General features: G+C 41.6%; 1 protein-coding gene across 4 annotated transcripts in view; it reads left to right on the forward strand.

The window, feature by feature from the left end:
• Positions 1–4362: 4362 nt before the first annotated feature.
• The window catches only part of STX16 (syntaxin 16), a 29150-nt gene continuing 6306 nt past the window's right edge, over positions 4363–27206 (forward strand). For 2 of the 4 annotated variants that reach the window (XM_063146731.1, XM_063146715.1), the window contains exons 1-7: positions 4363–5189; positions 18599–18706; positions 20117–20257; positions 21969–22131; positions 24381–24472; positions 25813–25956; positions 26471–26551. In XM_063146731.1, coding sequence (XP_063002801.1) covers positions 5055–5189; positions 18599–18706; positions 20117–20257; positions 21969–22131; positions 24381–24472; positions 25813–25956; positions 26471–26551 — 864 coding nt within the window. In that variant the 5' untranslated portion in view covers positions 4363–5054. Of the gene's footprint in view, positions 5190–14168; positions 14492–18598; positions 18707–20116; positions 20258–21968; positions 22132–24380; positions 24473–25812; positions 25957–26470; positions 26552–27206 lie in introns of those variants that run through there. The other 2 variants (XM_063146723.1, XM_063146738.1) reach the window with 2 other exon arrangements.

Genomic DNA, 27206 nt, shown 5'->3' on the forward strand with positions numbered 1-27206 from the left:
GGGCAAAAGGCGGGATACAAATAAATATAATAATAATAATAATAATAATAATAATAATTAAAGTCAATAAAAAACAATACAAATAGTTAGCAAATGCACTAGCAAACAGAACTGGCTTTGGACAGGTTGGAATACCCCTTAGTTTGATACAGCAAAGCCTTCAAGCAAACTTATGCAGCTGTCAAAATTGGACATGTTGGACCCATCCCATCTGAGTGAAGTCAAGCCCATTGGCACCCCTAGGCACAGGCCATTCCATTGTGCACTGCTATGCCCCCCCCCCGAGGGAGGGGTCTGTCTAATCCATTCCCCTGAGGGGGCTCCCCACAGCAGCAGGCAGATATATAACTCTGTCTCTCAGTCTACTCCCTCCTGAGTTCAAGGTTGTATTGACAGCAAAGCTATGTGATGGTTAGGGAAGCCTGCCACCTAGTGACTGCCATTGGTACTGTAGACTTCAAACCCAGAGACATATTAAAGTTAATTAAAATCAATTAATTGGTTTTTAAAACAAAATAATCTTGAGATGCACACCCATAGAGTCCCTTTAGTATGCATGCCAAGTTTCAGGTGTCTAGGTTTCACAGTCATAGAGGTACGATGATGACAGACAGACAGGTGGACATCTTACATGCACACATTTAACACAGTTAATGAGTGAAGGGAACAAAGTGAAGAAACAGATGGGAATACATGAATACATAAACTTGTTATATGGTATATATCATTCCCTCCATTTGCAGAAGTACTAAACGTTTTGTGGGGGGTGTCTAAGGGGAAGGACATCGTTTCTTCCTGTATAATATTGCCAGGATTCGACCATTTTTGTCTGTCTCTTCTGCCAAGACTCTCGTTCACGCACTGGTTATCTCTCGGTTGGACTACTGCAACCTTCTTCTCTCTGGCCTTCCTTCGTCTCACATCAGTCCGATGGTCTCTGTCCACCACTCTGCCGCTAAGATCATCTTCTTGGCCCGCCGCTCTGACCATGTCACTCCACTTCTGAAATCTCTTCATTGGCTTCCAATTCACTCCAGAATCCAATATAAACTTCTCCTGCTGACTTTCAAAGCTCTTCACGGTCTAGCTCCTGCCTATCTCTCCTCTCTCATCTCACACTATCGCCCCGCTCGTGCTCTCCGCTCCTCTGATGCCATGCTTCTCGCCTGCCCAAGGACCTCCACTTCCCTTACTCGGCTTCGTCCTTTTTCTTCTGCTGCCCCTTACGCCTGGAACGCTCTTCCAGAACACTTGAGAACTACAAACTCAATCACTGCTTTTAAAACTCAGCTAAAAACTTTTCTTTTCCCTATAGCCTTCAAATATTGAGTTTGTTCTGACTCTATACTGTTAGCTTCTCCCTACCCGGTGCCTGTTTACACTTCCCTGTGCCTGTTTGCATTCTCCTTCCCTCTTTATTGTTTACTACAACTTATTAGATTGTAAGCCTATGCGGCAGGGTCTTGCTATTTACTGTGTTATCTGTACAGCACCATGTACATTGATGGTGCTATATAAATAAATAAATAATAATAATAATAATAACAAAACAGTCAAATGAAGACTGAACGTCTTCAGTGACCACTATTGTGGGAAAAATAGTGTCTATTCTGCATACACACACAAAAAAGTGACTAAGCATTAAAGGGAAAAAAATAATAAAACACATGAGAAGGGGTACGGAACAGAGTGTTTTGGAGGAGGCCTAACTGAAACAGTAAACATTCCCACGGCAACATTATGCTGCAGGTGCCACTTGTATTTTATCTTTACTGATAAAATAAACGCTGGGCTGAACTGTCAGAATCATCCTTTCCTTTCCAGCAGGTTCAGCCTCGCAGCTGGGAGGGTGACTCATCACTTGTCAGAACTCAATCAGCCAAGCACTCCTCCTTCAGAAGCCTTTTGCACAGTCTTCCCTCATAGAAATACCCCTCAGGGTTTTACTTATTTATTACATTCACATCCTGTTCTTCCTCCAAGGTGTTCTGTCATTCTCCCCACCCACCATTTTATTCTCACGCCGACCCTGTGAAAAAGGTTCCTAGGTTCTGGCTTGGCCCTTCAGCTCTGGCTCTTGGCTTGTTCCCTTTGCTCCAGCTTGGTTGCCGGGCTCTGAGTTCTGGCTTGGGGCCTCAGCTCTGTCTCCATGGCATTATTCCTGGTTCCCAGCACTTGGGTTAGGCCTGATATTGGGGCAAAAACATTAAAGGTTCAATTCTACACACGTTAAGACCAAAAAAAGAAGAAGTCCTACAAGTCTCAGCATTCTTCCAACCAGACATGTTCAGGAAGGTTTTTTTTCCTTGCCTAAATATGCAAAGGATTATACCCTAAAGCAGAAAACAACAACAACCCTCTGCTTTCTCGATCTTTCCAAATGGGGCCGTAATCACTCCATTGCCCTGATTCATACAAAGAATTTTGCCAGGTGTCCAGTCATCGTTGTCTTTCATTCGTAACCCTCCCAGACTTTCCCACTTCTATGGTCATTTTCATAACTGTGGACAATCCATTAAGGAGAAAAAGACCAATAGCTTCACAATGAGGCTGTTCACACAACATGTTAGCCCACACTCAGTGGTTGAATGTGGGTTGTTGTTGAACTGCAGGTTGTTTTTTGAACTGTGGGTTAGCATGCTGTCTGAACCCAGGACATTTTCTGCAGGGTGGCTTGTTAACTACCGTGAACAACACAACAAACCATGGGTTCTCAAGGTGGCTTCCTAGAGAAAAATAAATCACACTGCATTGGTAAGCCAGCCTGCAGAAAACACGCTAAACAACCCACAGTTCAACAACAACCCACACTCAACCACTCAGAATGTTGTGCAGCCACTGCCCTAGTAGCGCTAAGAACTCTCCAACTGGAAGCACCCTCTCCCTCCACCTAGCTTGCTGTTCTTACTTGCTGGCCACACTAGGAAGTGTTGCTATGGCACCCAGGTTAGGGATGTACTAAGGACCAAACTACCTGTTACAGGGAGGCACTGCCAACCCATTTTAATATTAGAACATTGTACTGATTAAATTTGGTACCAAGGCTTAAGTACATTCAAGCAAGACAACACACATATGAGGATACTGATTTAAAAAAACAAACATTTCTCTGTGTGATTTGCAACTTGCTCCCTTCCAAGTAGAACCTACTACTGTACATTAGGCTGACTTACCATGGCAACAGCAATTGCCAAGCAGATACTTTAAAAAAAAATACTCCACACAGCTTTTTATTCCCAGCTTTGACTAGAATCCTTCATATGGGGCACGTGAGAAGAAAAACTACATAGAAATCAATGCAAAATGTAAATAAATACAACAGGCAGGATTCGAGTCTTCGTATCATTGCAGTAATTTGAAATAATCTCACTTTCTTCTCAAACAGATGTTTTGCTTACTGGATGAACATGTTCCAACCCAGGGACAACCCAAGATATTTTGCTGCTTGAACCAAAAAACAAGATGGCACCCCCTTGCATTCCATATACAAAAGCAACTCCTATTATTCTCAGCCAGCATTGGAGGGCACCAGATTGGGCAAGGCTGCCACACTCACTTTGTTGTAAATCCCATTTCTTCTGAATAGACGTGCATAGCATTGCATAGCACTTTATGAAGCTCGTTAACGAAGAGTTACAAAGGCTGCAGCCCTATACACACTTATCTGGCTAGGAGAAATTCCACTGAACTCAATATTGGACTTACTTCTGATTAAACACAACAGCGTTCCTCTTCCCAGTCCAAATAGTGCAGATGTAAAAGCAACAATCGCCTAGTCAGATGATAGGATTTGCTGCAGCTGGACTCGCATTTAGAAACAACAGCAAAAAGAGAAGTACACATTTGTCCAGGAAACTGAAAGAGGACCTTAAAACACTGAGGGCCATGGTAGAAGAGATCCTTAAAAACACTGAGGATGTTTGATCATTTAAAAATAATAATAATCTGAGTTATACAAATGGTTAAGCAACTAAATACATAAAACACCGTCACTTACTTATTTTTCACCCCAATGGCAGTGTGTTTTCTATATTTTGGAGATAGAAAGCATGCTTATTTCAAGACTCTGCAAGGGAGTGAAAAAGAGCCACTAATCCTGCCTGTTTCTATCATCCCCCTGTTACTAAATCCCGTTCCTGCCCGACACGTGGGCGATTCTATTATGTACCATCGGGAACCGGAAGTTTCGCTGGACAACCACGAAGACCGTAGCCCTTTGGTGGCCATCGTAGCTCTTCCCACTTCTCTGGTTACCTCCGGTCCTGAGTTCGTTCGGAACCTTCGTATCCCGCCCCTCTAGGCGACGGGGGAAATGTTTATTCGCTGCACAATGCGGAAGTGAGCTGGGCTGGTGGTGGGGTTACAGCCAGGTCCATCCGGGGCCGGGTAGGGAAGGATGTGGGGTGCTGGAGGTGGTCGGGGCTAGGTCCCTTCCCTGTTCCCCGTTCCTCGCGAGCGGCGGGCAGGAGGAGCCGCCCGGGGCTCGCACTGCGTCGGCCCGGGAGTCTTGGCTGAGTGTGGAGTTTGCAGTCCGGAGAAGCCTCCGAGGGTGCTGAGACAGGAAGGCTCAGCGTGGGGGTTTCTGGGGCGCATAGATAGATATATGGGGGAGCAGTTCGGAATTGCAAGAACCTGACAGGTGACCCGCTAGGAAGGAGGGGTGCAGGAGAGGGGGGGTCCCTTGGGTTGCATCGCATGACTTGATAGGAGGCTATTATAGGGGGCTCAAAAAATCGGCTGGAGGGGATCGGACAGCTTATGGGGAGTCCTGAAGAGTTCCCGGAAAAGGCATTTGTAGGATCTCCTTTAATGCTCCTCTCGGGGCTTTAAAACGTTCTCAGTCTTCTGTAGCACAGGTTTTTAAAGGGCTTTTTGTGGGATATCCAGGAAGGGAGCTGGGTAGGTAGGTGGGTATCATCTGAGAGAAGCGGGTTTCTGTAGGATCTGAAGGGTATTTTTAAGGGTGGGGAGAGAGAGGAGTCTTCCGAAAGGGTCTGTGGAAATCTCAGGGGAATTGCGGGTGCCTAAAAGGCCCCCATAGGAAGCTTAGAGCCATGGCCACCCGGCGTTTAACAGACGCATTCTTGTTGTTGCGGAACAACGCGATCCAAAGCCGGCAGCTGCTGGCTGAGCAAGTGAGTAGTTACAGCTCCTCCAGCCCTCTGACTTCACGTAGCATGGCTGCTGCGGTGAGTCTCCCTTCATCCTACTGTATCCCACATTTCGCTGTTTGAGTGTCAACTGCTTAGGACTGTCAGATAGCAAGCATGCCTTTTTTTGGGTTTGTTTCTCCCTTGCCTGACATCCTCTCCTCTCCACCCTCTTCTGACTCTTTCCTCTAGAAGAATTTGTTGCCATGATAGGTTATTTCCCTATATGTAGGAATTACATATATTTCAGGGCATCTCAGTTTTATGGAATGAACTTGCCCTGAAACTGCCATAGTTGAATTGGCCTTTTTTTTTACTTGGAGGCAAATAGGGGTTGTCTCCAGTATATGCAGTGTTGATGTATGTGTTGTTCTTAGGTGTGCACTTAAGAACAACAATGTTTTAAGTGGCTGGGAAGAAGATATAGATTGGGGGGATGCAAGCTTCATCCAGATCTTCTAATTCATTTTTGTTCCTTTTGGATTAAAAAAAAAAGGTGGAAACTTTTTTCTTTCCCTATTTTCCAAGCAATAATTCAGGCTTAGACCAAGCACTTGGAGGAATCATGTTTATTTTATCTTGGGTAGGCTCAAGTATCTTTTTCTTACCATAAGGCGCCTTACTATGCCAAAACCTTAAAACTGCACTAAAGGGATTTTTCAAAGCAATTTTTTCAATGCAATGTATGTCACTACAACTGGAAGGGAGTGTGTCGAGAGGAGTTCACAGGTACACACTGCATTCCCTCTCTTTTGACCCAGCCATCTAGAACTGGGGTTGTTTCACATCTCACCCTGTAATGCTCTCCCAAGTGCAGTTCTTTATTTTTCACATAGGAATGAAACAGCCATTTACTTACATGGAGGGAAGGGAGGGTGGATGGGTGGGGTGGGCTAATAAATAGTACGTCTCCCTGTCATGGACTTAGGGATATAACTAGGATGGAGAACTATCACCGTTTTGTTTCACAACCATGTCCCAGATTTCTACCATAGAACTCAATAGGAATCGTTAAGAAACAAGCCAGTTCCTATCTGTAAATCATCACACCTCCTTCTGTGAAGCCCTTCCTGAGTTGCATTTCTTGTAACTTGAACTGGCCTAAATAACTAGATATTTAGTGGCAATTAAAATTTGGTGCAGCTCTGTATTTCTTCATACATATCTGCCATGACTTTTGACCAGTTGACTGTACTTGAACAAGTTGCTCTGCTGCTCTGCCTCAACGTCCTGCTCTGTAAAGGAATGAAGTGGCTTCTTGCTATCCTCCTAAACAACTCTGAAATTGAACAGATAACATATTCTAAAATAGGAACTGCTACCTTCAATCGCCATTTCCATGTTTCTTTTACTTTTTGCTTCTTTGCTTTTGTGTTACCATCCATTTGGTCCTTCACCATCAGTACTGGGGGGGGGGGGTCATTTTAGATGCTAGAATCTGAGTTCTGAAATTAGAACCAAATCTTTAGGCATCTACTTGATGCAGAAAGGAAGGGGAGTGGTTTCACATTTCTAAGCATGTGGGATTTAACCCACAAGCAGATGTATCTGCATCATTTCTCCCTCATTCTTTTCATAACAAGCACCTCAGTCTGCACATCCATTTTGCTCTTGTTTCATTGCTTCATTATTATTCCAATATCATTGTGGGAGTAACACATTATATTGTTGCCCCCTCCTCTTTTCCCCAACTGTATTTCCTTTAGTTACACTGTTCTTTGTTTTGGGGCACGTGCAAGTAGCTATGTCTTGTCTTACTATGTTTTGTGCTATACAGCTGTTGAGTGTTCAGGTGGTGTTTTTTTATTTTCTTCACATTTTCCTTGAAAATGAATGAAAAATGGCATGCTAATACATAGTTATCTGATTTGCAGGATCTCGGTCATTAAGATGTTACCTAGTTCATCATCTGGTTCCTTCCGAATCAACATTTCCGTTAGACCAGGGGAAACATACACCCATTTATCATAAATACATTTTAAAGCAAAATATCTAAATGCTAATTTTAGGTCAGTGCAGCAATTTATACCATAAACGACACTTTGAAGTACAAGCAGATTGTACCTTCTAGACCAGGGGTGTGCAATCCCTTTTACCCCTGTTTTCCACAGACTCTTCATGCCCCTTCTTAAAGATGTAGTGCCCCATTTGTGGAGGAGTATACATTCCCAGGACTGGTTTCTCAAGTTGGTAACTGCAATGCCTGCATCCAGATCTTATTGGCCCCACATAATGACATTTTACTTACCCAGAGTGGCTGTGCTAGGTGAATAGCCACTTGAGAACTGTATAGCTATCTAAAGCATATAGATAGCTTTGTTTTCCTCAAAGTGGTGAGTTACTAACACTGGATTATTTGAGTATAAAATGCCTATGGGTTCCATGATATCTCTAAAAATAGAGGAAGATTGTAAATCACCTTAATGCTAAGAGCCACATAGTATGGCATGCAGTCTGTTCCCTTATAACTAGAGAACAGAGTCAGGCCCCTGAGATTGAATCTGCTAGATGATGTTGCAAGATGGAGGCAGCTCTTGCTTTATCCACTCAACCCCTGAAAGTTATGATGTTAAAGAGTGGAGTAAGAGCCACTTCTGGTATATATTTCATGCATGAGAAATACTTTCCTGTAGGAACTAGCATGACCTCCACGGGTAGGTCATCATAGTCTGACAACCACATTTGTATGTTTTTTACTGGATGTGTGCGTGCTGGAATGAGTTGGCTCCCTAGCATATGTACATGGAGCAAGCAAAATATTTGTGTGTGTGTGTGTGTGTGTGTTGTCACACAAGATGATCTATATATGGGTTTCTACTTTTCAGCACAAAAATGCTTTCCAAGTTGCTGAAGTGTAGGCTGTGAAACGCTTCAAAGTAAAAGACCAATATTGACTATTTGTGGAAATACAAGCAGTCTCGCTTCTTTCTGCTGCACTTTCAGCAAGTGCCATTCTAGGATGATATTTTCAGATTCTAGAACTGTAATACATAGAAGTTTCAAAGGCATCTATTGATTGGGAAACTCCTACAGTGGTATAATAAGGCCTTTTCGTTCTAAGAGAATGCAGCACCATATCTACTTCAAAACGTCACTTAACACATTTACGTTTTATATATTTTAGAACTTTAGTCCAAATCTTGTAACCTTACAGATCCCACTGTGCTCTGAAATTGCATGTGAAATAATCACAATAAAAACAGAATGTGAAAAATTTTTTCTCTTTAAAAAAAGAAAAAAGACAGGCAGTATTTACTAATAAAATATCCTTGAATGAACTATTCTTAAAATATATTCAATTAAGCAAAGCAACCCACTTGGCATGTCCACACACCTTACTGTAAAATGAACAGATTTGTCTGGCTGGTAACTTGAGACAAACGACATCAGTTGTGTTTTGTATTCATTTCCTTTTTAGTCCAGACTTTTCATCTATCTTAAAAAGGACCCACAGTAATTATATATGGGCCTTCACATCTTTTCCACTTGCTTCTCATTAATGCACTTTCTGTATGAATAGGCAGTGTTTCATACTTCAATTTCAACTCTTCTAATTCCATTGACTCAACTGTGTAAATAGTTTGCTTTGTAACCAGCAACTTGTGAAGTTACATTTATACAATTTTAAATAACATTTTTATAGCGGCAAAGGTCACATCTGGCAGCATATTTCCAGTATGCTTTATTTTGGCACCACATTGCCAGCTCTTACCAATTGTTTGTCCAGATTGTAATGTGAAGACTTTGATCCACACAGGTCTCTTAGGCATTTACGTGCTTGATACTTATTTGTAAAGCCTCAAGCAATTTTTTTTAAAAAAAATAGCAGAGAAGTGTCCAATCATACAAGTTCTTTCAGATAGGAAATAGGATAATAACAGTATCTATAAAACAGTGTTATATTTCTAAAATGCTTTGCTAACCTGAATAGAAAATAAATATTTTCATAGGCCCTGGTTCAAGTAATGACAAAGCAAGCATGGCCTGAAACTAATTTTTCTTTGCTCAAGGTGAAGCAAGTAAGCAGATCATCCAACTATTAGAGACACCACTGAAGGGATGAGAGATTATCCTCCCTGCCCCCTGTGTCTGAGACCACTTGAGATTAGAAGCATCTGCTATTTGGGGCAACTCACTGTTTCTGCATGCTGACTGTTGTTATACATAATCAAATGGGTCTATACGTATACTTTTGTTGTTATCCATATCCAAAATTTGGTAAGCGTTGACATTTGCATGCAGGCATGGACAATCTCAGATAGATTTTATGAATGTCTGAAAACGTGTGTCCCCATTTGTTGGACATGTACCAGTGAACGCTGACGATCACATTGAAATAACTGTGCCAACTTATTTGAGTTTTTGGACCTTCACAAAATTCATCTTGTGTGTTCACCTAATTTCTCACAACGCTGTAACATATGCATAACAAAGGCCCAAATCTGTTTGCTGCTAAATAAAATAAATAATAGCAGGGGAGGAAGTGTTTGGCCTGTGTTGATGCTGCTGTAATTATGAGAATTATAGCAGCATGATAAAAGTTCTTAAAACACATTGCTTTCTTTGTAACTTAGGCTGTGATTGTGGGGAGAGAGAGGTCTGCCTTCCCCATTGTGAGGGGAAGCCTCTACTGCCCTTGCTTCTCTGCCATCCGTGCTCTGATGGCTGCAACAGCGAAAGGCTCAGCGGATGCTTTGGATCTAATGCCTTTTCCTCAATACATCCCTGGAATTGGGGCAGGGGGGGGATATGCCAGCCCTGAAACTGGCATATTTAGTTTCTCTCCAGCTGTGCCTCCCCCCACCCTTTGTTTGCATGAGCCCAACAAAGGTTTCGATTTTGTGCCTCTTATTCTTCCTCTTCCACCCCATAGGATTGCCCTGCCCATTCTGAATAGGTAATTAGTTCCATTGTCATACTGCTCTAACAGTCAGGGAAAACTTCCTGACTGTTAGAGCAGTACGACAATGGAACCAATTTTCAAGGGATGTTTTGGGCTCTCCCACACTAGAGGCATTTAAGAAGCAGCTGGACAGACATCTGTCAGGGATGCTTTAAGGTAGATTCCTGCATTGAGCAGGGAGTTGAAGTCAATGGCCTTATAGGCCCCTTCCAACTCTACTATTCTTTTTTTATTATTATTAAATTTTTATTTTCTACAATACACCATTACAATTAAAGAAAACAACATACTACATAAATGTTGATTAACATTAATATCATATCTATATAACATAATCAAACTTAACATATAAGTGCACCCCCCACCTCGGGATCTCATTCCTGATTCCAAAATCTCATACTTTCTTCTGCTGGTGGTTTCCCACTTCCCTTAGAAAACACAAATATTAGGAACTGTTTCCAGATTCCTTCAAAATCATTTGTTTTAGCTATACCTCTTCTCAATTTAATATTACAAGTCAATTTATCATTAATAGCTATATCCCATACTTCTTTGTACCATTCTTCAATACAGTAATCTCCTTGAATCTTCCAGTTCCTAGCTACAATCAATCTTGCTGCAGTCAGCAAATTCGTTATCAATTCCTTAATTTCTTTTTTACATTTTAAATCTTCAAATAGTGACAGTAATGCAACTTTTGGTGTTCGTTCTATCTTCATTCCCACAATTTCTTCAATCTCCAAAAACACCATCTTCCACCATTTTTGTACATATTTGCATTCCCACCACATATGTAAATACGTTCCTTTTCCCCCACATCCTCTCCAACAATTTGCTGAATGCTGATTATTTATCTTATTTAATCTAACCGGGGTTAGGTACCACCTCCATATAATTTTAAAGTAATTCTCTTTTATTCTCACTGACATATTTCTCAACGCTCTTTGTTTCCATAGTCCCTCCCAGCTCTGTTGTCCTATTTGTACATTCAAATCTGTCTCCCAAACCATTTTTCCTGAACTATCCATCGACCCTTTCTCCAACAATATTCTATATATTTCACTCATTAACCCTTTTGACGCTGTTCTTTTTCCTTTATCATTTTCTTTTTTAACTATTAATTCCTCAAATTTCGTCAACTCTCTACAATCTCCATTTTCTCTTACCCACTTTTTGGTCCACTGTTCTAATTGCCAATAATTTAACCAAGTTAATTTTTTATCTTTTAAAACCTCTTCCACCAACTCTACTATTCTATGATTTTATGAATCCAGTCAAAACCAAGCTTGTGAATATTGCACTTGCCCTATACTGAAATATTAAATACTAATCAAACCACTTTATATTTAAACAGCTATAACATTGGATATAGGATATAATATATCAGCCCAGTGCTGAGGATCCAAGCCATTCTTGCTATTTAAGGGTGTTTATGCAATACTTTTGAATAAGCCAACGTGCCATTGGTTGATCCCAAGTTCGATTGTTATGAGAAAGGAAGCTTTAGCTATTGCATGGTACAGAAATATAGTTAAGAACATAAGAACCATGCTGGATCAGACCAAAGGCCTATCTAGTCCAGCATTCTGTTCACACAGTATAACAGCATCCTCCCACATGTGTTCCCCAGCAATTGGAATATGGAAGCACACTGCCTTTGATACTGAAGATAATATATTGTCATCATAACCAGTAGCCATTTTCCTCCAAGAACTTGTCTAATCTCCTTTTAAAGTCATTCAAGTTGGCAGCCATCACTAAATCTCATGGTAGTGAATTCCATGGTTTAACTGTACTCTGGGTGAATAGGTATTGCTTTTATTTGTCCTGAGTGTCCCACCATTCAGCTTCATTGGATGACCACACACACACACACTCGCTTTTTGGTGGAGTCGCTGAAAATCTCCCACAGCTTTATCCATTTTTGGCATGGTGACAAGCCTTCTGAATGAACTGACCAATTTCTACCATGTGTCAACGTTTCAGCCATCTCAAGCCACACATTTGTTTTAAGAAAAAATGTTCCATAATTTCAACATGTGATTGATTTGGTCAGTGAATTTATAGAAGTGGTCACAGTTCAATCTTGCACGTGTCTACTCGGAAGTAAGTCCCACTGAGTTCAATAGAACATACTCTCAGATAAGTGTGTATAGGTTTGCAGCCTCAATTGGACTTTGGTCCATGTGGGTTAGCCTTAAATTAGCATATATTTCTTATACATATTAGTAGGAAGCCAAATAGCTTGAAGGAGTTGAAAATTGATTATGCCATAACTTTTCCTATCAGGGTTAACCTAAGACCACTCTTTGTCTCTCTCACGTTGTCTGAGTTTTATACAAAAATGTTTCATTCTGCATTCTCTTTTTCTTGTTGTCTTTTCCTTTTGTAAATTTATTTTTAAATCCCGCTGAATAGGTAAGCCATGTGAAACTGTCAGTCTTTTAATATATACGTTTTAATATTTTATTTCTAAAACTGGCTAGGCTAAAAGTTTGTGAAAAATAAAAATCAAGACTATAGTTCATTGAGATAACATACTTTGCAGTTGGTTACTTACTTCCCTTATGTGCAGTTGCAGTCTGTACTGAAACACATTGACTGACTTCCCTAGAAACACGATGCAGTTGTTAACAAATAGTTTAACTTGTATTTAAAATAATATTGTTAGAAAGCTGGAATATACCCAAAGTCCATGTTTAAAGAGGTTCTTTCTCCTGCCCACCCACCCCAAACCCGGCTGCTGTTTCACCTACTCACAGCCAAGATATTTGCCTTTAAATATGCACCAAACATATATTTCTAATGAAGTTGTGGAGTTCCAATCTAAATAATTTCCCCCCTTTAACTCTCCTGGTGCAGTGGAAGGTGTTGCCAACACCACGCCTTCTGCCTGGTTCTGTCACTCATTTCTCTCTTTCACGTGCTGTAAGGAAAGATCAAAGTCCCATTTGGTTTCTCAAGTGAGAGGATTGAGTATGTGACTAAATTAGAAACCCAAGAGGAGGTGTTGCGGTGTCATAGAGTTGAATTGGAAGAGAACTCAAAGGTCATCTAGCCCAACTCCCTGCCAATGCAGGAAACCCACTACTATAGCATCTCTGATAGGTGGTTGTTCGACCTCTGCTTAAATGCCTCAGCAGTGCCAAATGTAAAAAGAATTATCCAGGCTGCAACCTGGCAAGCCTTGTTACTAAAGCTAGTTCCAGAGAATATAGAATCATAGAACAGTAGAGTTGGAAGGGGCCTATAAGGCCACCTTAAAGCATACTTGACAGATGGCTGTCCAGCTGTATCTTGAATGCCTCTAGGGTGGAAGAGCCCACGATCTCCCTAGGGAATTGGTTCCATTGTCGTACTGCTCTAACAGAAGGTTTTTCCTGATGTCCAGCCAGAATCTGGCTTCCTGTAGTTTTAGCCCATTATTCCGTGCCCTGCACTCTGGGAGGATCAAGAAGAGATCTTGGCCCTCCTCTGTGCGACAACCTTTCGAGTACTTGAAGAGTGCTATCTTGTCTCCCCTCAGTTTTCTCTTCTCAAGGCTAAACAAGCCCAGAACAACTTAGATCCAAGATATGGCTGGTGAATGATACCTAGATAGGTGTTTTTGGAATGGATCACCCACTTACAATTTCTTGAATGTCTTCTGTTCAGGAATCCAGCCAGAGCCTGGGGGTGGGTTTTTTTTTTTTTTTTTACAAGGGTCTTACATAGACAAAAGCCATTCCATTAAAATGTCTCCATATGTACAACACTCAGTGGATTCACTTCAGCTATCATCTCATGGCTGCTAGATGTTACCACCACCATGACTTATAACCAGAGTTTGCACTGAATGAAAATTGGAATGGTCACTTTTCTCAAACGCTCAGATTCAGTGAATCAGTTGGTATTGGGTTAGAATACTATGGTTCTGAAGTTATGTTAAAAAGCACACTAGTTGCACTGTATGTAGGTTCTAGCTTGCACTTCATTTTACTTGTTTAATATATTTTTTGTTAAAGCTTGTGTTGTGTAAAGTCATTAAACTGTGCATTTCTGTACATATCAAGGAAATGGTTTGAAATTATTGAAAAGGGAAATATGGAATGCTCTACAAGGCTAAATACTAGGGTGCAATCCTATGTATGTTTAGACAGAGAAAAAGACCTACAAATTCCTACCTACAACATGGCTGCTTGAGGCATACTGGAAGTTTTAGGACTTTTTTCTGTCTAAATATGCATTGGACTGTGCCATTAAAAGCTGATATGATTTTAGGAGACTGTTTTGTTTCCTTTGATAAACTGGCAATGTTGAACAATAGAATTCCTGTGTTCCTTCAACTGACTGTACCCTGTGCTCTGTCCTGTTCTTTTGTTTCCCTCTCTTAAACTTTTGCTGTCCCTATATGGATGGGGCTGATGGCATCAACAAACCACCTCAGGAGCTGGATGAGGTATAGTTGTGTTCGTCTAATGCTGCTGTTATTTCAAGGAAAATGTCATAGGAAGATGCTTTAAAGCAGTCAGACCATTTTGGTCCATCTAGTTCTGCATGATCAGTTCTGAGTTAACCAAGAAAAGCGCAGAACACTGCTTTGGAGATCTCTCTCTTCTCTCCAGATTTGCAGCCAACTTGTGTATTTTAATTCCATATAACTCAGTATAATCTGCATGATTATTGGGATGGCCAAGTCTGTATTTTGTTTGCAATGTTTATATTAAGTGTATAATTTTCAGCAGAGAACAGGGGGGAAACTCTTGAGTCACCCACCCACCCAGTCGTAAGCTTTGACTAATAGCACACACTAAGCTTTTCTGGGTTTTAGATCTGAAGTTTTTTGAGGTGCTTTTTAAGCATATATTGCTGTCACAGATTGAAACTTCCCCAACCACCATGACTAGAAACTTCTAAGCAAAGCAAAAAAGAGACAGGTGTTCAGTCTGTACATTTCAGGCTGCAATCCTAACCACATTTGCTCTCTAGAAAGTCCCATTGCACTTGGTGGGACTTGATTCTTAGCAGATGTGCTCAGAATTGTGCTGTCAGTGAATCCATTATATTTGTTGTACGTTTTTGCCCTGCCCATCTGTCAAGGAGGCCATGGTACATTTTCTCATCGCACCAGCTCTGTGAGGTACTTTAGGCTGAGTGAGACTGACTCCCTAAAGGCCACTCAGTTTGCTTCATGGCTGGGTGGGTAATTAGATCCACGTCTCCTCAGTTGAACATTCTAGCCCAGCTTTCCCCAACCTGATGTCCTCTAGATAGTTTGGACTTCAACTCCCTGTAGTTCACAGTCCTGGCTACTGTGGCCAATAGTCAAGAATGTTGGGAATTGTAGTCCAAAATGTCTGGAGAGTACCAGGTTGGGGAAGGCTGCTCTAGCCACTGCACCACAGTGTGCTTGTATAGGCCCAGTCAGGCAGAACACTTGTGTGGCTTTGCTATGGGGTAAGGAGAGTGATGTCTACACTCTCCTGGGAAGGTTTATGTAAGCCCTTTGCTCTGTCTTGATCCAGTTGGAGCACTGTCAGCTGCTCCGCTCATCCCCCAGAGGTTGCACACCTGACAGCCTGGCCACAGTGTAGAACTAGCCCAATGTTACTGGCTTCTCTGCAGTCTTCTCCACTGCCTCATTTCACTCCCTTCCCACCCATCCCCCAAAGGTAAGTAAGCATACTCTGATATTAGAAAATTCTCTGTTGCTGAACTCAGTTGAAATCCAAGTATAATTCAACAGGGTTAGGAAGATGCAGTTATACTTAATCCAGGTGTTCACATTTAAATATGGAAAGGGCAGAACAAAAGAAAGTATTGAGTGGTCACGGTTCCTAAGGCTTGATTTGCACACTGTCTTTGTATTCTCCCATAAGAACATAGACAGATGTTCGTATGGGAGTTTTAGTTCAACACATCTGGAGGATACCAGGTTGAGGAAGGCTGGCTTTGAATGTTTGATGCTTTTGTCCCACCCACCTCCACCTCCAGAGTAAGCCTGGGTTCATTCTTCCATACAGAGTTGCATCAAGTCGAATCAGCTGAAGCACATTTATAGAATTGATGCCATTTTATTACTGGCTTGCAAGAGGGACGTGTAGGGGAGAAATCTCCCTCTTTCACCCCAGGTTCCCCCGATGGTTTCTAGCAGTATATATAAGTAGCCTAACAGTGTCCAGTTGGTATGTTCATTTGATAATGAAAGACGCCTACAGTGTCTCTAGATTTTAATACAAAATCGTTAGGTTGAGATAAATGAATTGGGCAATGTGAGGGTCAGTTGGCTTTAAAGCCGGTGCTGCCTTTTAAAACATGCTGCCATGGCATATTGCACACACTGTCTGCTTTTGTGAAATTACTTCCAACATCAGAGTTCCCCGAACATAAGGTTTCCTAGAAATAGGAGCTGGTGAGACCAAAACAGAGGAGGGATTTCAAACCTATAAATAATTTTAATAATGTGCCATATCAAGCACCATGTTTGTTTAAGGATATCTTAATCTAGCACTTCCTTTAATTTTAAAGTAAAATTCAGATCTTTTGTATAGTTTCCTGAAGAAACAATGCCTTTCCATGTGCTGCATTGTCAGGAGCAACCTACCGCCAGCCATGCATGCCTAGTAAGAGGAAATAGACAGGATTTAACTGGAGAAGCAATGCTTCAGAATTAGGTCATAGAGAAGCACTAGCTAAGTTCTGTTCTGAGTCCTGTTGCTTCTTTCTGAGCGTAAGGAAGGAATTTCCTCCTTCTGTGCTTCTATTTCCTCCACTTCTATTGATTATTTAGTGAAGGGGCTGGGGGTTGGGTTGGGTTTCTGGCCTACGCCATCCCTGAAGGCTGGTGGTGAGTTAAATGTGCAACTTAGATCAAATCTTAACACTCGTTCCTGGCTTCAACCAGGTCAGATGGCACAATGTTGGCAGCGCTACCAAAATATCTTTGATTTGTGGGAGTCTTTTTGGAAGAAGGGTGGTCTTAAACTGTGGGACCGATTGCAAGGCGGAGTTGCTGAGACTACGTTGCCATTTTAGGTATATCTGTGCAAGCCCCTACGTATACAGTTTGAGCTGTGTGTATCCATGGAATTGGGATATCAGATGTTCCATGTCTTTGAAAAGAAAACACTGTGATAAGGCTAAAGTTTTTTGTTGTAACTTCTAGCCTTGGTACAAAACCCTCTGTAACAAATATTATATGCTCATGTTCCTTTTTAATTACAGGGTGCGTCAATTCCATAAAAATGTATATGCATGGCCAGGAAGCAATATATAAAATAATAAAAGCCATAATACTTCCCACCCATCACCCAACCCTTTCCTACTGGCTTTGTTTTGTTTGTGGCTTTAATCTGAGAACAAGTGGCCAAGAATGGGCTAATTGTTACTTGATTAAATTGTAATGTGAGCTTTCCCATCCTTTGACCTTTGTTTCCTCTCTGCCACATTCACTCACTTGCGACTACCTGCTGCTCTTGATCTGGATAGCGGGAAGTAATTTTTTTCTGTTTCATTTTATGTAAAGTTTTGTAATTATGAAGAGTTTTGACAACCTTGGGGGTCAATATTTTGCAAAAGTTATTAATATAATGGCTTACCCATAAATTTAAGCCTTGTAAGTATTGGGCACAGAGCTAGAGACTTTATCTTAAGTCAGCGGTTTTCATTCTAACCAGAGAACCCTTTCCATGTCAAGTTGTCTGCTGAGAGATGCTTTGCTCACCTGCCATGCATCCCTTGCTCGCTGCACTAGATTCTGGGAAAGGGAACATTGTATGGCAGAAGTTTAGGGCGGTGGGCACATTTGGCAATTTGAGCAACTCTCCTGGGTGCCAGCACAAAATGGCTGCCATTGAAGGCATGGCAAAGGAAAAGCAACCTACCCCAAAGACTAAGTACAAGGCAAAGGTGGGGTCTGAGCTCCAAAACACTAAATAACTCACTTCAGCCACAGTTTTAAGCAGCAGCAGATACTTTTTTCACAGCAATCCCAGCTGCTGGTAAGAAAATGTGTTCTTTATTTTTAAGTGGGAGTCATAGGTCACCTTGGCAGGTGCCAAGAAAGGTGTCTGTGGCATGTGCCCAAAAGCACCATGTTGCCTAACCCTGTTCTAGGATGTACATTTTGTTCACACAAGAGTGGTGACCCACCTGTTGGACCTTGCGGCCACCTTGCATGAACAGAGAGCAAGTTGAAGAACACACCAAACTTTTCTCTGCAAATCTAGATTGTAATGATGGGCAAGCTATCACAGAAGCATGTCTACCATTACTGCTTTTCTCGTTGGGGACCTCTGCTAAAGTTTCCAAGTAGAATCATAGAATAGCAGAGTTGGAAGGGGCCTACAAGGCCATCGAGTCCAACCCCCTGCTCAATGCAGGAATCCACCCTAAAGCATCCCTGACAGATAGTTGTCCAGCTGCCTCTTGAAGTACGTCTAGGGCTGCCAGGAACACCAACTGGAAGACCATTGCCTTAGGCACAAAATTTGGGTATTTTGCTCTGGATTCTTACCTGATAAGGTAACTGTTCTGTGTCTAAGTAAGTTATTTCTACTTCTTGCAGCTTGCAGATGATCGCATGGCATTGGTATCCGGGATCAGCTTAGATCCTGAAGCAGCTATCTATGTAACGAAGAGGCTGCCTCCAAAGTGGATTGATGGAATAGAAGAAGTGAGTTTTTATGTACTTAATGGGTGTGATTTCGTTTTATTTATTTATGGATTTGATTTGTACTCCACCTCCCCACCCCACCCCAATTGTGTTCATGGTGGATTCATATGCATACTTCTTTCTGGAAAGTCATCAGTGCCGTTTCCTAATACTAATTTGTGGACTTCATTTATATCTTGATCTTCCAATGTTTAGTGCAGAATGCAAAGTTAGAAAGAGTCATCCAGAATTACTTTTTCTAAAAATGCAGTAAGAACATAGCATGCACAGTTAACAACATAAAACAGCATAAGTGGATCTAGAACCACTTAACTGGTTGCAAGAAAACCTGCTTCAGGTCTCAAGTGCTTGACAGGCGAGAGATGGCACGGCATTGCCTGTGGGGAAATGGGTAAAATGTCTCTTTTTTTCCCTTCAAAAAGTAAGAAGAGAGTTCATTTTGAACTGATGAAGTTGTTTGCTTCACTTAGGCTCAGGCTTTAGAAATTGGAGGAGGAAACAGCATAGGACTGAAAGCAATGAGGCTGCTAAAGGAAATAGTTGGAAATCATTGACTTGGGCCCATGCAAGAGCATGCATGTGCATTGCCTCCCACCTGCGCACCACTTCTGTTTTGCATCCAGTCTAGAAAAAAGCCCCATTCCTGGGTTGTTCAACATGACATGCAGACCCAGCACACTCAGTTGTTGATGAAGAAACAATCCAGCAACAAACCCTGGGTTATAACTCTGGGTTGTTCCCCCCTCAACAACCCAGTGTTCTGGGTTCACACATTATGCTGAACACAGGAACAGGGTGTTCTTAGGCTGTTTTCTAAACCGAATGCAAAGCTGAAGTGGTGAGCAGGCAGGAGGTAGCACACTCCTTTGCATGTGGGTCTAACAACCCATGGGTTGTTATCTACAAACAGACCAAAAGAACATAAGAAGTGACATACTAGATCAGACCAAGGGTCCACCATGGTCTTAAATGTAATAGCATACGGTACTCGTTAAGAGAGTGGAAGGTTTTGGGGGCTAAAATCTCTCGCTGCTTTCAGATTACTCTACTGCACCTGGTGACCTCAGTTTCTTATTTGCTGAGGTCTTTGTCCCTCCCACAAACCAGCTGCACCCTGTTGACATGGCACTCTCATTGAGCCATTCAAAATTGTTACTATTCCATCAGCATAGCCTCACTCTGAGTGTTGCTCTTGATCTAGATTGTAAGAGATATGCTCAGGTCTGCTGGAAGCTATTCTCCTTGACCTGGCAATCTTGCTCCCTAATCCTTAGAAGTGCATTGGCAGGCTGTGGCTATTTACTGGAACAAATAATACAATAATAGATTCTGAGTGCAGGTTGGGATGATGCAGTTGCTTACTACGAAGTATTTGTTACTAATTTTGCCCTAATTTCAATTGGCTTTTAGATTCGGTATGAGTTATCCAGGATAAAACAGAAGATGAAAGAATTAGCCAGTCTTCATGACAAGCATTTAAACAGACCAACTCTAGATGACAGCAGTGAAGAAGAACATGCAATAGAAATAACTACGCAAGAAATTACACAGGTATCAGTGAGGTTCTTTTTCAGAAATGAACCTTGAGATCTTTTTTCCAGTTCTTGTGTCAGTGTTTCCATTTTTGGTCAGTTACTGAATGAAATGGCAGCTACAGCTGTTTGTTTGTTTGTTTATACTTTGCTTAAACCAACCATATTGGGCTCTTACAAGAAAAATCACTAAAACAATAAAACCCTTTAAAAAGCCCATGTGATGCACACGAAAACAACCACAATGTGTCAGATTGAAGGGCCGTGTATTATACTCCCCCAAAGCTGATGTTTCCCCCACGAAATCCACTTTAGATATGGCGTTTGGAAAGACTTTGGGCTTGTTTTTCTTGAACAGCACCAGCTTGTGATATAACACCAGGGGGCTGCAGCTTAAAACAAGCCACTTAGCTCTCAGCTATGAGACTTGAAAAGAGGGAAGCAGAGTATATGCTGAAGACCAACGTTTTTATAGCCAGCCACCAATTTCAAATTAAACTTTATTGCAATAACATTGAGTAGAACTGACTACCAAGCATTTCGATCTCTTATCTCTCATTTAGGCTGTGGTGTATTTTGTTTTTTTATATATAAAAAAGCAATATAACTCAGATCCACCTTCTTCTGTCCATGTCTACTTTCTGCCGTCCTCCTATAAATAAAGCCAAGCATCTTCAGCAGTGCCAAGCATATTTGCTTGGTCTAATTTTTTTCAGTTTGGCAGAGATAACCATGTACAAAAAAGAACCCTAAAGGCAACCACCATAGAAACAAATTCAGCACATTGAATTAAATAGTCATTCAAACAATTATTCTACTCCAAGTAATTTTTTACTAAAGTAACCTCTTTACAATACAATGCTACTACTACATGTATAACATTTCATTACATATCCATGATATTCAACACCTGTGTAGCATTTCCTCATATAACATTTGTATTTAGTATCCAGACCCATCAGTCAACAGGAGTGTGATTAAGCGAAAGACTGTTGACTGTTTTGATAAAATTCCGGAAGATGATCTCATGTTGAAAAACTTTATAAAGAAAAATTTCATCAGCTTTCCACTACCTGTTGGCGAGTACAAGGACCAGCGTTTTGGAAGAAGATATTTCGAAACAAGGAATAGCATGAACCTTGTTAAACAAATAATTTTGGCCTTGTTATAATGAATGATTTAGATTCAAGTGTTAAATGTGTTTGAATGTTGATGGGTCTGGATACTAAATGCAAATGTTATATGAGGAAATGCTACACAGGTGTTGAATATCCTGGATATGTAATGAAATGTTATACATGTGGTAGTAGCATTGTATTGTAAAGAGGTTACTTTAGTAAAAAATTACTTGGAGTAGAATAATTGTTTGAATGACTATTTAATTCAATGTGTTGAATTTGTTTCTATGGTGGTTGCCTTTAGGGTTCTTTTTTGTACATATTTTCACCACCATTGCCTTTTCTAGTATGGCAGAGATAACCAAGCACTTCAGTTTCACCTCCGTAAAATGGGAACAACTCTGGCCTCACCACACATGATTTTCAGTGAGGATAGATTATTTGCTCATTCAAATAGCTCTGTAAGTGATGGATAATAGTAATAATAACATCCTTCAGTTAAAACTTTAGTAGCCTTTTCATTTAATTTTTACAAGTGTGCACGTTGAAAGGCTGTGCTGTTCTTTCGCTAATGGAAAATGCTTCTCCTCCCCAACCCCAACCACTCCCAAGCTATTCCACAGGTGTCAGAGGGCGGTCCAGACATTACATAGCAAGTCTCGGAGCTGTACGGACCAAGAGCGGCGGCTTCTGAAGAACGTCGTGTCTTCCTTGGCCCAGTCCCTTCAAGACCTGTCCACCAGCTTTAGGCATGGGCAGTCTGACTATCTTAAACGTAAGTGAAGACCCAAATGGCTTTGCCTTTGCAGAGCACCCTCTTCCCTTTCCTCTGTCCGCTGCAGTGGGCTCCCAATAAAACAATGCTCCGTGGTGCGGACCGCTGTGACGGGGCCGCCGTGCCCTACCCAAATGACGGCTTGTGTAGAGAGAATAGCACTTTGTTCACTCTTTGCCTTGTGTTCTTTGCATCCCCACAGCCTCCTCCCAGTCAGAGATGTAACAATAGTTGAGGACTCAGCTGCCAAAGCATCGCTCTGTGACCTAATCAAGACGACTGAGTGCCAATTGCCCAGATCTGTTTTAAAAGTATGTTTGAGGGAGTCTTGGCCCATTTCTGATGGGACAAGCGGTACAGGCTAGGCTTTGTCTAGTGTTGAGTCTGTATCATTACGGGCCCAATCCTGACTCTGGTATGCCATCCATAACACTGAGGTCTGTCAGTAGCTGTGCCATGCAGCACTGGGGGATGCTACGCTTGTATCCCTTGAAAAACCCGGGGCTTGGCGCACCCCCCCCCCCCCATAGCTGCCATGAAATAACTGGCAATGCTGCTGTCCGCAGTCCAGTCACTTGTGCTGGTGTGGAGGGGGGTCCCACCAGAGCAGTTAATAACTCCTATGCAGCTAGAGTGTGCAATTAAGGAAAATTAAATTGATCAAAGAGTGAAACACCTTCTCGCCAAAGGAGGGAGACAGGACATTGGTCAGTGCACACATGTGCCTTGTGTGCAGAAGGCTAAAGGGAGACATGATAGAGCGGTGGGAGATTTAGGACAAATAAAAGGAAGTACTTCTTCACACAGGGTATAGTTAAATTATGGAATTCACTACCACAAGATGTAAGTGATGGCCACCAATTTGGATGGCTTTTAAAGAGGGTTGGATAAATTCCTGGAGGAGAAGGCTATCAATGGCTACTAGTCCTGATAGCTACATGTTACCTCCAATATCAGAGGCAATATGCCTATATACACCAGCTGCTGTGGAACATGGGTGGGAGGGTTCTGTTGCACCATGTCCTGCTTTGTTGGTCCCTGGTCAACAACTGGTTGGCCACTGTGTGAGCAGAGAGCTGGACTAGATGGACCCTCAGTCTGATCCAGGAGGGCTCTTCTTATGTTCTAAGGTCCCCGGTTTGTTCCTGGGAAAACTCTTGCCTGACACCCTGCAGAGCTGCTGCCAGTCAGTGTAGACAGTGTTGAGCTAGATAGACCAGTGGATTGACTTAGTATATGGCAGCCTTCTGTATTGCTATGGAAGGCTTAAGAGCTTCAGGCTTTTAAATTTAGAAAAATGATGGTTTGAGTTGAGGAACAGGATAGGCATTAATTAATGTATCAGAGGCAGTAAGCCTGTATACACCAGTTGCTGGGGAACATGGGAGGGAGGGTGCTGTTGCACCATGCCCAGCTTGTGGGTCCCCGGCCAATGGCTGATTGGCCACTGTGTGAACAGAGTGCTGGACTAGATGGACCCTTGGTCTGATCCAGCATGGTTCTTATGTTCTTAATTATATTTCTGTATAGCTGAAGTTTCCTTTCTCATAACAATCGAACTTGGGATCAACCAATGTAGCTGATTGGCGATGGCTTCAATACTGACCAGAGAAGGTGCTTCTTTATACAACATTTAATTAACTTACGGAGTCCATTGCCACAAGATGTGCCATTAGCTTAGACTACTTTTTAAAAGGATCGGACAAATTCAGGGAAGATGAATCTATCAGTTGCTGCAAGTGGACTTCAACTCTCGCCAGTGGTCAGGATTGCTGCAAGTTGTAATCCAAACACTTGGAGGACTCCAGGTTAGGGAAGACTGCTATAAGCCATGCTAGCTAAATGGAACCTCTGTGCAGATGGGCAGTCTAACTTGAACGTCAGATGCCATCATCTTTATGTCCTGCATGTAAGCACCTAGAGGCATCTGGGTAGATGTTATTAGAAACACAATGCTTGATTAATTTCGCTGGGCTCCAGCAAGGCATTATGTTCATTAGGTAACCAGGAACAATAAGTGGAACACTAACTTAAGGCTCTATTAGTCTATTAGACTATGACACATTGCAGTGTGTTTTCTTGACCTGGGTCTCCAAGAAAAAGCAGATGAGAAATGTTTTTGGAGAGAATGGGAATGTTTCGACTTACTGCACATTTGCGTTCATTGAGCAGTTCTGAAAATGCCTTAACACGTGCTTTATTTTAATTACAGTTGTTTCTCCCCCCACCCACTCACCCACCCCTTGTAGGTATGAAGAATAGAGAAGAAAGATCAAAACATTTCTTTGACACTTCCGTCCCACTTATGGATGATGGTGAGGACACTACACTCTATGATCGGGTAAGTGATTTATTTGCAAAGGCGGCCTTTTAATTTTTGTCCTGTAGAAAGAGCAGAGAGATTTTTTAAAAAGTAGTGTTATCCATTTGATTGTTCCTTGTTTCATTTTTATCTTTTTATGTATCACTTACTTTGTGGGGATAAGGATACAAGGAGATGAGTTGCCAGGGGTGGACAACCTTCTTTCTGCTGAGGAATGCCTTCCCTTGGGGTGGGGAAGGTGTTGGGGTTGCATGTTTATGATGACCATGACCTCAGGCAGCAGTGGGCCAGGCCAGTGGCAAAAGTGAGTGGAGCCACACCTTCTGTCTCTCTTTCTGACCCTCCCTTCTCCCATTCAGCAGGCTGTTGGGAGTCGTAGACTGCCCACCCCTGCCATAATTTATGCTAGTGCTCTTGACGTCTCTGCCAGAGATCTTCCCCATCATTTCTGTCCAAGATTCCAAGAGAAAAATTGCATACCAGGTTTCGATTTTTGGACACTTGGTTTTCAAGTGGTCGTTATGACTCTCGAATGAGTCATGCCTGGGCCTAATATCACCACTGCAATTTTCTTTTAACATTTTTTTTAAGAAGAGGGAAAAGGTGGGAGAGGAGAGGTACTGGTTTCTCTCTATTCGGCCCTGGTTAGGCCTCATCTAGAGTATTGCGTCCAGTTCTGGGCTCCACAATTCAAGAAGGATGCAGACAAGCTGGAGCATGTTCAGAGGAGGGCAACCAGGATGATCAGGGGTTTGGAAACAAAGCCCTATGACGAGAGACTGAAAGAACTGGGCATGTTTAGCCTGGAGAAGAGAAGATTGAGGGGAGACATGATAGCACTCTTCAAATACTTAAAAGGTTGTCACACAGAGGAGGGCCAGGATCTCTTCTCAATCCTCCCAGAGTGCAGGACACGGAATAACGGGCTCAAATTAAAGGAAACCAGATTCCAGCTGGACATCAGGAAAAACTTCCTGACTGTTAGAGCAGTACGACAATGGAATCAGTTACCTAGGGAGGTTGTGAGCTCTCCCACACTAAAGGCATTCAAGAGGCAGCTGGACAACCATCTGTCAAGTATGCTTTAGGGTGGATTCCTGCATTGAGCAGGGGGTTGGACTCGATGGCCTTGTAGGCCCCTTCCAACTTTGCTATTCTATAAATGGACACATGTGGTTAAAAAAATAAATAGAAGAATGTGCAATGTTGCAGGTTAAGTTCAGCAATGGATCTGAAAAGATTGAGGGCTACTGGGTTAAATGGGCAATACTTCTGCACTCTCTTGCATTTGGTATTGTGTAATATGAGCAAGTATTTGCAATCTTTTGTAATTTTTTATATCTTTTCCCTAAAATAAGGGCTTTACAGATGACCAGTTAGTATTAGTGGAACAGAACACGGTATTGGTGGAAGAGCGGGAGCGAGAAATCCGGCAAGTTATACAGTCCATTTCTGATCTCAATGAAATTTTTAGGGACTTAGGAACAATGATCGTAGAACAGGTAAGTGACTCTTTGGTATATTATTCTGCTTATGTCATATAAAGTCCCTGGTTCTTTGGAAGTGTAAATGTGATTTTAATTTTTGCAATCCTGTTGTTTTTATAGGTGAGAAATGCCCTCCTTCGCTTTCAAAAATTAGCTAGTGTAGATGTAAATAAACAGTTTGTGCAAGAAAATCAGCTATACCACAGGTTGTAAGGAAAGGCAGGGGGGGAAAACACATAGGTCAAGATGACCCAGAGAAACATTCTTCCTGACCTAAAATGTGTCAATTTCCAAGCAGGGGCTTTTTCTAGTAAAAGATCGCATCTGCACCATTGCATAAGCCGAAATCATAAGAGTATTTCAAGCAGAAGAAATTGTATGAATTACACTAAATTGCAACTATATTTTAGGAAGCACTGTCTTCTCCCAGTGTTTAAAAACAGCGTCATGTTGGTCCCTTCTTTAACTTCTTGTTAACTATATTCCATTAGTTTCAGACTATAGAACTAACATATATTCTTTTGTTTAGGGTACAGTTTTGGACAGGATTGACTACAATGTTGAACAATCATGTATTAAAACAGACGAAGGATTGCAACAACTACATAAGGTAAGCACAGATAGTGTTTTAAGGTGTGGTATTATTGTTTGTGTCAGTACTTAGTTCCAGGTAGGAACTGCCATCAAAGAATGGTAGAAATTTGAGGCAAAGTATTGTCTCTTTTTGTACATATTGTCTTCATGGAGTTATAAGAGGCAGTGAGTGTAAGAGAATGTAACCTCTAAAGTTAGAGATATTTGACAACTGACAATTATTACACAGATGGCTCCCTGCAGTAACGAAATATCTGGGTGTTAAATGTTTGCACCTGAATAAGTGAAGTGATTACTTTTCAATAGTGCTTGTGCCACCTGCAGCTGAGCCCATTCATGTATTCTCTCAATTCATTTATTCAAATCAAGTTGAATTGTTTCAGCCTAAATCTTGGCCTGTTGTGAAGATTAAATGGAGGGTCTCCATATATGTTGTTGTTAGCTTCTTGGATGAAGGGTGTGATACAAACATTGTACATAATCAGATATGGGATGCACATTTTAGGATGTTAATGTGTTACTGAATTATAAGGCTGCTGTTTACACATACCTGGATGGAAATCCCATTGAGTTCTGGGAAAGTTACTTAGAATAAATCAATATAAGTATTTATATCCTGCCCTATAATAACATTCTCCTGGTGGCTTACAAGCAAGAATAAAAACAAATAA

This window comes from Elgaria multicarinata, chromosome 1 (assembly GCF_023053635.1).
Source record: "Elgaria multicarinata webbii isolate HBS135686 ecotype San Diego chromosome 1, rElgMul1.1.pri, whole genome shotgun sequence".
Taxonomy (NCBI): domain Eukaryota; kingdom Metazoa; phylum Chordata; class Lepidosauria; order Squamata; family Anguidae; genus Elgaria; species Elgaria multicarinata.